At 41.0% G+C, this 13,092-nt stretch overlaps 1 protein-coding gene across 1 annotated transcript in view; it reads left to right on the top strand.

The window, feature by feature from the left end:
• Positions 1 to 712: 712 nt before the first annotated feature.
• Positions 713 to 13,092, top strand: part of bcan (brevican) — a 23,850-nt gene continuing 11,470 nt past the window's right edge. The window contains exons 1-4 of the mRNA XM_031867468.1: positions 713 to 936; positions 10,434 to 10,516; positions 11,296 to 11,688; positions 12,760 to 12,934. Coding sequence (XP_031723328.1) covers positions 926 to 936; positions 10,434 to 10,516; positions 11,296 to 11,688; positions 12,760 to 12,934 — 662 coding nt within the window. The 5' untranslated portion in view covers positions 713 to 925. The remainder of the gene's footprint in view (positions 937 to 10,433; positions 10,517 to 11,295; positions 11,689 to 12,759; positions 12,935 to 13,092) is intronic.

Genomic DNA, 13,092 nt, shown 5'->3' on the forward strand with positions numbered 1-13,092 from the left:
ATTTTCTCATAGACTTCTATACAACCAGAGGAGTCGCCCCCTGGTGACTGTTAGTTTCGTTGCCTTAAATAAAAAGCGTAGTTATTTTAAGCCCAACCATGATGCTTTCCTCAACCTAACTACGTGGTTTTGTTGCCTGAAACGAACTTCTTTTTTTTTAACGTAATGTCATCGCGGCCAAAACAAGCTTCCCTTTCATTCTCTGCGACGTCACCGGCGCTTTTCTGAAAAGTTCAGAGATTTTCAACTTGCAGCGCTCGAAGCTTAAAAAAGCATAAAAGACTCAGCGCTCTGACAACGATTCTCCTCAATATGAACAATTGTCAAAAATACTTGTTTGCTATATTAATGCCATACATATTGAATTTAAAATACTTCTAAAGTTGTTTAAATTCTAGAAACGGACAGTGAATGAATCCTAATGAAATCGTACATTAGCATCAGTTTGTTTGCTCCTCTGCCCCCTAGTGGCCATAAAAAGGTCAGATATTGCAGCTTTAATTGTGATTTATTATCACCTAAAATAGGGCAGTTCAAGGTCAATGCACAACACACCTCATTAAATCAAATCATAATAGTTTTGGGAACCACTTAGCTTTAACTGTACAAACAGAAAAAGTAAAAATAATCTATAAGCACCCTTCTTTTGTTCTTCACCCTCAGCAGGATTATGATTTTCCAGGCTGGAGGAGGAGGAGGAGGAGGAGGAGGAGGTGTTGGTCTTTTAACACTGCCTTCACCCCAGTTTCTCCTCTCTTCACCTCCTCTCCTCTCGGCGGTCTCGGTTGTCGGTCAAAGCCGACGTCGGTCTTTGTGTCGCAGACGGACTTTGAGTCTAACAAACGGACACAAATTTCCGACGTGCACTTGTCCGGAGGCTCCGCGAGGACACGACCTTCTGGATCCACACCGAGAGTTGAGCCTGATGAAGATGAAGTGAGTCCATTACATCTGTTCCACATGATTAGACAGGAAACATGACTGTTAAATGATACTTTCAGCTCTTTATTCTGCTCGCCTTTTCACATTTGATTTGCCTTAATTATTTTAAGTGCATTCACGTGCTCTATTGAAAACACACTGGTCACATTTCTGATCAACCCTTTACTCGTTTAACCCGTTAATGGTCCCAATATTATAATCGTAAATTTAAAACAAATGCGTGTTTGGGCTGCACATCCAGATATGAAATACAGCACCAGCTGCTGCAGAATGACTGTATGTTTCCACAGACATGAGCATTAATATATCCGAGTTACAGTAGTAATACAGGAATGTAAGAATACTCCCAACACAGGTAAAACAACTTCAATTCAAAGTAAAAGTACAGAAGTTTCATCTATAAATTATACTTAAAGTACCAGAAGTGCTCATTATGCAGAAAGCCTTCTTTTAGAGTTGATCATGTTGATTTATTATTATTATTATTATTATTAATGCATGAACGTGAAAGCATTTGAATGTTGTCATTGGTCAAGGTGGAGCTATTTTTTATTGAGTTTGTATTATATATAACTTGCACAGGAACTGGTATCTGTAGCTGTAAAATGAATATTTTAGATATATTCTAAATATATCTCTGTGACATGTCGTGGAGTAGAGCTTAACAATTGGCATCAAAAGGGAATAAGTACAAGTACCTCAACGTTGTTTTTATTACACTTAGTTTGGTTTAGTTCAGGCCAAATCAGGACATCGTGAGACGTCTTGAATGTGTTTAGAATATGTATCTCTCCATAGATTATCTCGTTTAAACTCACTATAAATGATTCTAAAACTCAAGCAGAAGATAACAAATTTATTAATTCAGTCACAAACTACTGATAAAAACGATAAAGGTGTTCAACAAAGCTAACAATTAGAGTTTATTAAAGCCAACACAGTTCTGAGACATCTAATCAAGATTAACTGAAACACAACTGTGTGAGAGTTCAGAGGCTTTATTGGAAAAAAATGTAACAAACATTTTATTCTGAATTGATACAAAACCAAAATTCTATGTGTGCATCCGTAAATATAATGAATATGCTGTAGATATGTATATATAGTATACAAACTATAAGAAAGGTGATCCCAGCTTTTGAGTAGTGGGGATGTTCGCTGTGTTACATCTTTGTATTTAGCCCGTTTAAGGCAGCGCACAGTGTACAATAAAAAGGCTGATTATAGCTGTGATTTAGTGAGAGAGTCTGCACTAGTTTATTTGATTCAAGAGTTCAGAAACAAGGCAGGTCACTCAGGACAAAAACAGAAATTAAGGCAAAGCATGGCAACTTTATTTGTGTAGCACCTTTACACAAGGCTATACATCTAAAAATCAATATTTCTTCTGCCTTTACAGAGCTTTTATAGTGACGTTCAGCCCATTGTTGTTGTTCATTCTCATTGTTTTCAGAGAAGGTAGAAGCTCAGCAGCAGACAGACTCAGTCAGAGACTAGCTGCTGAACATAGTGGAGCATTTATCAGATAAAGAGACTGTAATTTCACCTCAGGAGGTGGTGGAGACCAAAAACAGAGCTAAAAGAGAGAGAATATCAGATTTAGATTCATTATATGACACAAACACAAAGTCTGTTTGCTAACACCTTCACAATATCAGCTTAAAAGTTGATGACATATCAGTGTTGTGGCAAAAAAAATACTTTTCAAGCTTAAAAACACAATACAAAGTAAATTAAAATAGCTGGCTAAAATAGGAGCTGAGCGTTCTGTGTTTTGTTTCTGGTCGCTGAGAGTTGAACATTTTTTAACTTTGGGTAAAACTCTGAGCTCGTCACTATCACTTTTTACCCATCCGTCAGTCAGACAGTGGGACCACAAAGACGTGATCAGATGTGCTTTATTAAGAGTCTGTTGTGGTATTAAATCTACGCTATTGTTTTTAGGATTATTTTTTTTACTGTGGACTTCATGTTGTCCTCATGTCTGAAGCACTGGACCAAATAAATATCCCCACGTTGGATAATAAAGATATTAAAGTCCTAAATCTGAACAACAAAATCTCATCAGCCTCATAGACCGGCAGCTCCGTTCTCTCTCTCTCTATACGTGCTTCATCCTGAGCAATACTCACATTGTGGGGACATTTGTATTTCTATGTAGGCTATTTGTTTGAGATGATAAAACCTTGTCGTGGCTGCTAAAGCTCAGTCTAAACTGTGCGTTTAGGACTCAAGCTGAGCAGTGACTTTGAGTCTTTGTTACAGAATACAATGATTTCTGTCTTGCATGAATGGAAAGAAAGGATGCAGTTTTTTAGGCCTTGTGTTTTAGTTTTAAAAGGTTTCGGTCTCAGTGACCGATGGTTCAGTTGGCTCTTAGCAGGTTTACGCAGCTGCTACAGTCCAAAACTAACAGAAGGTGAAGCGTCTCCTCAGTAGCATCAGTGAGCTTGTGACTCAAAATGAAAAATGAGAGCAGACCAGAGTTTTGTTTTTAGTTTTTAGTTTTTTTTGTCACCCTGTCTGAGGTATAAGCCCTTAAGGCTCACTGCAATTTTGCTTCGTCAGCTTTTGGCATGCAGACTAAAACACACACACACACACACACACACACACACACACACACACACCAGAGCCTTGTGGTTTATGGCTTTTGCCACTTCTGTAATGGTTTTGCCGGGTTAGGGTTAGGGTCAGGCACTCGGAGTCAGTGGCTAACAGCTAATACGACGTGGCTGCTGCTGCTGCTGCTTGCTGGAGGCCGACTCGTTTCCCCGATCCCTCCCATGACCTTAACGTCTCTCTCAGCACTCAAGTCTCTTTCTTCTTCTTCTCTGAGAGGTCTCTCGGTTGCTTCCAGCCCTCCCCGGCTGCTCCTTGCTTCCTGTCGGATTGTGTCAGTCAGGATGGGGGGGGGGGGGGGCCCACCGAGTCATTGGAGGTGGCGTGATGTGGGAGCGGTGGCGTCGGGTCGATCCTGAGCGAGTGGTTCTCAAACCTGAAAGAGGCAAAGAGAGGCTGTGTTGGTCTTTGTGGTCTTTGTGTGAAACACGGAGTCCAGAAGGCAGAGGTCACTCGGTTCCTCAGCGTTTATTGATTTCTTTATTATTAATCTCAATTTGAATTTGCATATCAAATCTGAACCCTCTATAATCCCGTATTCAAGCCATTCAGGTTTAGCTCTCAATATTTGTAAGTCATAACTAAAATTCAAAGATTCATTTTGCTATTGATTCCTTTAAAAAAAATGCACATTTCTATAATAAAATTGTACAACTACAAAACATGGGTATATGTTGGGTATATATACAACAACGACAGCAATGAAAACAATAACATGTAGTACAACCGTACAACAACCATATCAACTAGCACAGCGGTCCCACAGCTACCTTTATAAAATATTACATGAATGTGCCTCCTCAGCTTCATCCACATAAATAAGCGATTGACCAAGTGAATGCAGATACGTAACATAGTCTTTGTGTTTGTAATGACTGAAGTAATTCACTATCACAGTATTAGAGCTCAAATAGTTTTTGTTGTGTTCTTGCGGTCAAATAAATGCAGTTTATGTTGCTGCTAGAACAGCATGTGGGAGAGCAAACAGGTGTGTGGCCACTGAGAAAATGTTGTTTTTGACAACAAATATGGATCAAGCTGAATATTTTGTCAGATAAAAACATGATGTGAATTGTGGAAATGATTAAATCTAACTTTTTTTAAATGAATGTTGACTTTTGGACTTTACAAAGCTCTGGAGTTCTTGAAAATGTTTGGATCACACAAGTCTGAAACAATCTGAGGCAACCAAACACTGTAATCTAATTCTACAAATAGTACAATACTAATAATAGTAGTGTAGCCTGATCTTCATCTGTAACTCTGCAGTGTGCTACTGGGGTTAAACAGACCGTGGATTAGAGGGTTAGAGTTTGAGAATTGTAACTTGCCTGGTGATGACTTCTAATCAAAGAGGAGGAACTGTCTTTCCCTTCACACTGAGAGAGAAGCAAAGGAAACATAACGAGGTGTGGTGCTACTTCTCACCTGAAGATAAGAAATACAGCACGATGCTCTATTAGCGTCAATAAAGTGCCAAACAGCAACACGAGGAACATCTTCAAACATTTAGAAACAACACACCCCGAAAATTATAAGGAGGTTTTTGTTATTTAATCAAATTATGTTTGACAAATTATTTTATTCGCACAAACATTTTTATTGAATTATCCTCATATTTGTTTTTGTAATGAATTTGTTATTAATGGCGGTGTTTGTCATGTGATTTAACTTTAAGTGTAGCTCCTCTCACATCCCCATTCCAGAAATGATCGGTATCAGTATTCTAGTTTAACTTGTAACAAAAAGTATCAAATCAAATTAAAAGAGTTTGTTGAGCTCATCACTCTTATTAACTTGACAATAGTCACGTTTTATTTTGGCAAGTTGTTCAGCAAATGAACGTTAGTTAGCTGCAGCAGCTGCAACATCACGACGATCAGTTCATCGTGAACGTTGTATTTCTGCTGTTTACCTCGTGATCGGTGCAATGAAAGATGAAATAGTTGTAAGAAAAGCGATCACAAGTGTTGAATGCTCCTCTCCTGTCTGAGAGACATAGAAGATGTAACTCACTTTTTAAATGGTCTAATTTGTAGTTTAGATCTCAGATGAATGTGTGCAGTGCTGGACTTTCTACCGGAGCACCAGCCCTCCCATTAAACACACTGGGTGAAGCTACAAATGGGCCAAAACTCTCACGAAGCTGGTGCAGCTCTTTAAGAATGTAGTCCCCCCCTTCTCTCCCAGCCTCAAATGACCTTTCCTGGCAAACCGAGCGGTCAAACATCCTCTCTCTTGGCCTCTGCCGTCTTTTCCCTCAAGGTGAAGTCATTGACTATTCAGCCACTTGTGATGCCGGTCTTTGCACCTCTGATGTTGCCCGGGATGCGTCCCCGGCCTGCAGGACAACCTCTCTCTTTCTCCCTCCCCCTCTTCTCGTTGAGGCCAAGAAACAGAACGACTGAGCCAGACAGATAGCTGATCAGTTTGGAATGAAGGGATTGGTAGATTTGAACGGAGAGACATCGGTGGAAGATCTTCAGGATGTATAGAGAAAGTGAAACCAGTATGACGGGAAGCTGAAACCACTAAAGTTACGTCATGTGGTAGCCAGCTCACTAGTAAACGAGGTGAAAAAAGTGATTTGTGTTCCCAGCCTGTGAAATTAGGAGAGATCACAGTGAACAGAAAAAAGGCCTGGATCAGCAGAGCTTTGCCCCCCAATGAGATTATTCCAGAGAAGTTCTTAATGAAGGAAAATAGTTCTTATTCGATTTAAGAATAGTTAAATGTTCAGCTTTGGTTGGCTATTAGAAATACGTGAATGGATGTTTCATGCTAAAACACGTCTTCAGGGTCTTAATGACCTCGCTCCTTCAGTTTCTCTGAAAGATGCCAACTTTACTTCTTATAACAGAAAGAATCTGATGGATATCGACTGTACCTGATGGATATCGACTGTACCTGATGGATATCGACTGTACCTGATGGATATCGACTATACCTGATGGATATCGACTATACCTGATGGATATCGACTGTACCTGATGGATATCGACTGTATCTGATGGATATCGACTGTATCCATCTGCTGCTCCGTTCGGTGAACCGATTCGAACGGCCAGCTTTGTCACGAGTGGCGTTTCTGTCTCCAAAGCTTTCCTTTTGGAGTGACGGAGCCAGATTTAGGCATTAAAAGCGCTGCTGAGTGATTAGTTATTAATCCTATTTTGATTAGAAATGTGTCTCTGCTGAGACCTACAAAACAAACTTTCATTTTCCTCCGTCACGTCCGGTATTAATACTCCTTTCAGTCAAAGGGAAGTTTGACGCACAGTAATTGTAATGTCTCTGCTCTCCTGAACTCTGCGTTCAGTTCTTCCAGGTGAACTGCTTGTGGAGTCAGACCTGCAGGTGAAACGCTGACAGGTCTCGGCCCTTGTTGCCGTGGAGTCGGTGAAGGTGTCGGAGGTCACCAGCTGTTTCCTGTTTGTGTTGGTTTGTTTGTACTCGAAGGAGCTGACAAATGTTTCCGCAAAAACACAACAATTGGAATCAGTTTTACTTACACTTTGTGCAGCTCGACTGTTTATTTATTTATTTTTCCCCAGCTGGAGCATCTGATCCTTTATTCACTTTCTGCTTCTGCCACAGAAAAGCAGACATTCATCTTCAAACGCTGTTGTTGTTTAAATTTAAAGCTACTGTGAGGAACCTTTATTTAGTGTTGATTCTGGCGCCCCCTGTGGACTAAAGTGGTAGTGTCTCTGAGCACCAGACTCCCTTTTACTGCAGCAGGTTCTGACAGTCTGCCCCTCTCAGTCCTGGTTCCTCCCTTCCCTCCAGCGGGTCCAGCAATACGTCCTGGGTCTCCAGCAGCGTGGTGTCGGTGTTGGAAGTGAAGCTAAATTCACGTTGCTATCAGCGGCCGCAATCCATTGTTTGTGAATTCCTGTGTGTTCTACTAAATGAAGGCTGCTAACATAACACAGGTAGTGAATCACATCTTTTATGTTCCTTTGCTATTAAAGAAAATGTGCATGTAGCATCATGTCAAATTTCTCCTTTTTTTATTCACGTGAGAAAAAGAGGACTAATTATTAGATGATTGTTTTCCTTCTTTTTCTTTTTCTTTAGCTTTTTGCTAAACAAAAAGGTGACAAATTCTACAGACAATGGTGTTACACAAAATATACACATTAACAAAAGATGGACAGTATGAATTAGATGTAATGATCTGATATGGTGCGTAAATAAATTGTAATTATAATAACATTGATGAGTAATTTAATAGCTAAAGAAATAACGGTATTCTTATTCCTATATTCTTATTCTTATTATTTTCATCATTGTTGTTATTACCATAATCATCATCACTGATAATAATATTAATGTTAAGGAAAAAGACAAAGGTATATAATAATTAAAACTAATATACATACAAAAATGTATTTGTAAATATACTAATATATAACAACAATACCAATAATAATGATGAATTAAAAATAAACAAGTAAATAAATGAATTCATGTGGTGCTTGGTGGAGCCAGTAAGCCCTTCTGTTGTATCCTTGTGTTTAGTTTTGTTATCTTTTTCTCATGGGGTCCTTCAGACCTTTAGGAGTCACCTGTTACGCCAGATTTAAACCAGTAAGAAGGAAGCTGAGTGGAGCTGAAGTGTCAACAACAACCATGCTTGATCGGTTCAAAGAAGGACTCACCTGTCAATCAAGCAAACATGCACACATAATACTTTTATTTCAAGCCGTAATATAACAGGAAGGTATACAGTAACAGTCAGTAGACAAGTGTTTGGAGTCAGAGATTCTTGGTGGCAGCATTTCAGTGTCCACCAGGTTGTTAAAAACCTCTAACGACCATTAGGACCCTTCGATGTTTTCAGCTTTTTGGTGATAAAAGGCTTTCTGTTGTTGGATCAAAGTCTTTCTCAACACAGCCGGTCAGAGAAGAAGAGAAACCACCAAGCAGGGGAAAAAAAGATGTTAATTACAACACGACAAAGACAACAAACAGGATAGAAAAGAAGAAAAGTGAATATAGTGTGGGATAAAAGGAGCGGTAATAATGGTGTAAATCTAGTTAGGTTGGAGGTTGGGCTTCGGTCCGACCCTCCGGGGAGTTTTTGAGGGAATCAGGATTCAGCTCACGTCCTGCAGCTCCTGAAGTCTGACTCACTGCAGCTAGAAAGCTCCAAGGACACACAGACGGTCCCTCTGTCCGTCTGCTCCACTGAAAACTCTCGTTTCATCATGTTTCTATGCAGTTAATAGTGAGGAGAGAGTCGACATGTTTCTGTCAAAACCTCAGCACGTACAACTGCAAGCCGTGCACTTTACTTTTATTTATTTACATGATTATTGACTGAACTCGGTGCCCTTTCGGGACTCTGGTTGAGCCCCAGAGGTGCTGCTCATCTCTCGAAGAGTTCTGTTTTCACGTTAAAGTACATAAAGCATCCAGCAGCAACAGTGAACCGCAGTCAAGGAGCCGGACGACATGCTCGACCCAAAGCCCCCCCACGCGTCCAAATCGCACCAAATTCATCACAGCACCAAGATCAGATGAACAGTTGTCGAGACGTGCGAAGGACACATACATACATACATACATATATATATTTATATATGTGTATATACAGTATATTTATACATACGGACAGATATTCCTTGATTTAGAGTAATAACATTTGTTAATGTGCATCAATTTCAACCTGCAAAGCCGTTGATTCCTTTACAGGTTTCCCTTCACACTGTAATAAGTAAGAGTAATACTCTCTTAGATTTAATTTAAATAAATGTTGAGTCATTCTCTACTGCTGAGTGAGATATACCATAACTCAGTGACCTCACATTTGCAGTGTTAAGAACCGGATGTCTGTGGCCTTCCCGTTAAAAAGAATCCCAAGCGGCTCAGTGCGTCTGAAGCGTCGTACTGGTGTTTGTTTTTCTCCGGGCTCTGCTAGCGCTGCGAGTAAAAGGTTACTCTGGCCGAACAAACAAAGACAAGAGCGACGATGAAACTTTAAAAACAATTCAAAAATCCAAAGAAAAAAAGAAATAAATATCGGCGTTGAGAAGATGGCAATCAAAAACCTCCAGAGATCTTCAGGTTTGTAAGTTAAACCTTTATTTAACCACAAGAGCCTCACTGATCTCCTATAAAGAGCAAAAACAGTGCGTTACATACGACATAAGATAACAAAAAACATGACTCAAATCAGAATAAGAACAAAAATGCAATCCAAAAATCATTAATAATCATTTTGAATACAACCAAATAAAAGATTTCATCCTAAACGACCTGAACAGAACCCTAAAACAACGTCTGAAACGATCCTCATGACCAACAGTTGGTGTGAACATGATGGATGACGTCATCATCCGGTCCGTCTTCCTGCAGACGTTCTGCTGATTGCGGCTCACCGGCTTCAGGCGCAGTTTAAAATATTTGATGAATGTCGGCCGCTTGGCTTCTCTGATTTTGATGAATGGCTCGGAGTATCAAGTCGATATGTGTTTTTGTCTCTGCGGTCTTCCAAGCTAACTAATAAATCAATCTTTGTGTCAACCAGCTGTTGTGGGAAGTTTGGTCTTTACGTATTTTGAATTCATTTTTAAAACACTGAAGAAAAAGATTTTTTTGAGATATTCCTAATTAGTTTGGAGTTAACGTAATAATTAAAATAAAACGCTGTAACATGACAATCGGTCACATAGGAGCAGTTTTTAAAGTGTATTTGTTCTTCCAGTTAATTAATTCCGACACCAGTATTGTTCCAGCAGTTATTTTAATATATTTCTACTTTAATTTATTTCTATAAAATGACAGCAAGGTACCAAAACTTCTGCTTGAGGGGAAATAAACTCTTCTGGTCCCCTCCCTCCTTTCTCGTCCTTCACCTGCAGACTGGATGTGTCTCTACCTGTGCTGCTGTGTGCCATCTGTCTCCTCGTCCTGCCGTCGTCCTCTACCCACCACCAGGAGTCAGGTACACCCCCCCCCCCCCTCTACTGACATCCAACCTTCCATTAAATGACCATATATGACCTCTGACTTTAAGGGCGGCGGGGTGCCGTTAAATCATTTCCTGTCGGTCGTTGTTTTTTGCTGGCGCGCACACTCTGGAGGACGTTTTCAAGGATTGTCCCTGCAGGAAACCAGACCGATGCAGCTGTTTGTTTGTGTTTTAGCTGTGCTGCATTGACAATGTTGACAGATTTCATTATAACACCGATACATGTATCATCCAGTGCATGTATGCATATGTATATATATACAATATATATACACTCACAGTATAGCTATAGGCATATAGTGTATATATATATATATATATATATACACAGTATATACTATATGCCTATAGCTACACTGTTAGTAATCAATCTCCTCTGTCCAATAACATTTTTGATATTGTCTGATATTAAATGTCAAGCTTTGGCTCTAATGAGTGGATGCAGGTTTTCTGGTTTCACCAGAATCCGACCCGGTGGCCCCGATGACGAGCATGAAGAATAACTACATAGAAACAGAACATCTTCTCTCTGATGGTCTCGTTTACTGATGGAGGTCATATAGAGGATCAGGACTGAACTGAGACTGGTTCAGGACCAGTTAAAAGTTCCTCACAGTAACTTTGAGGAGCTTTATCAGTTTATACATACACAGCCAGGCTAGCTGTTTCCCCCTGCTTCCAGTCTTTATGCTAAACTAGTCTCGCGGCTCCAACTCTGTAACACACAGACATGAATGTTCGCCTCTCCTCAGATGATTCGAAGCTGCTCCAGGTGACCATCCCCAGCACCCCGCCCGTGGTCTCCGTGCTGGGCGGCTCTCTGACGTTGCCCTGCCTGGTGTCCCTGGCCCACCCGCCGCCGTCCCCCTCCACCAACGGCCGCCACGCCGTGCTGTCCCTCCCCCGGGTCAAATGGAGCGTGCTGACTCACGGCCAAGAGACGGAGATCCTGGTGGCCCGCGGCGACAGGGTGAGAGTCAGCGAGGCCTACAAGGACCGAGCCTCGCTGCTCAACTACGCCTCCTCCCCCGCCGACCTCACCCTGCGGCTGGAGGGCCTGAGGCAGAACGACACCGGCTTCTACCGCTGCGAGGTGCAGCAGGGCCTGGAGGACGCCGACGACGTGGCTCAGATCAAGGTCAAAGGTGAGGTCGATTCCTTTTTTTTTAACGCCAAGCTTTTTTGAAAAGCAAAATAACAGGAACACCTGCCGAAGCAATGGAGTCTGCGTCTGCGTCTGTGGAGCTCATGAAGTTTTGTTGTTTTTAATGTTAAACAGACTGGACGAAATAACAGCAACATCACGTTCTGTAAACCCATCATATGTTTTGTGTGTAAAATACTAAATCAGTACGGCTTTCAGATAGTAAAGAGTTGAGTATTTCCATCTGAAATCTTACATATAATTGAAATACTCAAGATCAAAGTAAGTACAGTACTTGAGTAAATGTACTTTGTTGTCATTTTTCACCACCGCAGATGTGAACTTCTCTTTATCACCATAAGCCCCTTTTTGTGACTCTCATTTCGAACTCATTGCATTTCAAATGCAAGGACCAGGGTCTAAACTAAGTTCTGGGGACCTTTTTGGGTACATTCTACCCCCCAAAAAGCCCTTGTTGAGGGGTAGCACTTTCTGCTTCATTCCTAAAACAAGGAAGTATCTATTTAAGAACATTTTATTATGAGGGTGGAGCATTTCTCTTTGACTTGATAACATTAAAAGTAAAGTTAGCTTTGTTCTCATCTTCCCAACTAATTAAAAAAAGACAGAGACTAAAAACAACAGCTAAAAAAATCGTTTTTTGATGAAACAGGCGTGTTTACCCCTGCGACCATCAGCAGCCCTCATCAAAACAACAACTGGCTTCTAGTTCGTAGAAAAGTTGTCCTGGGACTAAAATGACCGGGATCTTCTTGGTGGAAACGCGCCTCAGGTGACAAATAAAACCACCAAACTGCACGCAGCTCATAAGAGACTAATTCATTAATATACAAATGACATCTTATGTAGAAAGCAGCAATGAAATGTCCTGATGTAGCACAATTATTGGTGCTTGTTGCTACTTAATTACGCAATCCTGTCCTATTTGAAATACTCACGTAAAGGTGGTTTATGGAAACTGGCGTAACTGCATTCTGTATTTCTCCCTGCCTCTAATGCCTCTTTGCATGAATGATCACATAACACACTATTGCTTTTTTTTTTTTGACAGGGGTGGTGTTCCATTACCGCGATGCATCCAGCCGGTACGCCTTCACCTTTGAGCGAGCCAGAGAGGCCTGCGAGGAGATCGGGGCTGAGATTGCCACTCCGGAGCAGCTCCTGGCCGCCTACCACAGCGGATACGAGCAGTGCGATGCAGGCTGGCTCTCAGACAGCTCAGTGAGGTGAGCACCTGACGGAAAAGTCTGTTTGTTTCATGTGAACAGAAGCATTTCTCCCCATTTGCACACTCACTCATAGAAGAGTTCAAACCAGGCAGCAACCTCCGCCGAATAAGTGAAGTCAATGCTTCATGTGTTAAAGCTGCATTCTCTCTAGTGTC

The sequence above is a fragment of the Anarrhichthys ocellatus genome, unplaced genomic scaffold (genome assembly GCF_004355925.1).
Source record: "Anarrhichthys ocellatus isolate YVR2014 unplaced genomic scaffold, GSC_Weel_1.0 scaffold39, whole genome shotgun sequence".
NCBI lineage: Eukaryota > Metazoa > Chordata > Actinopteri > Perciformes > Anarhichadidae > Anarrhichthys > Anarrhichthys ocellatus.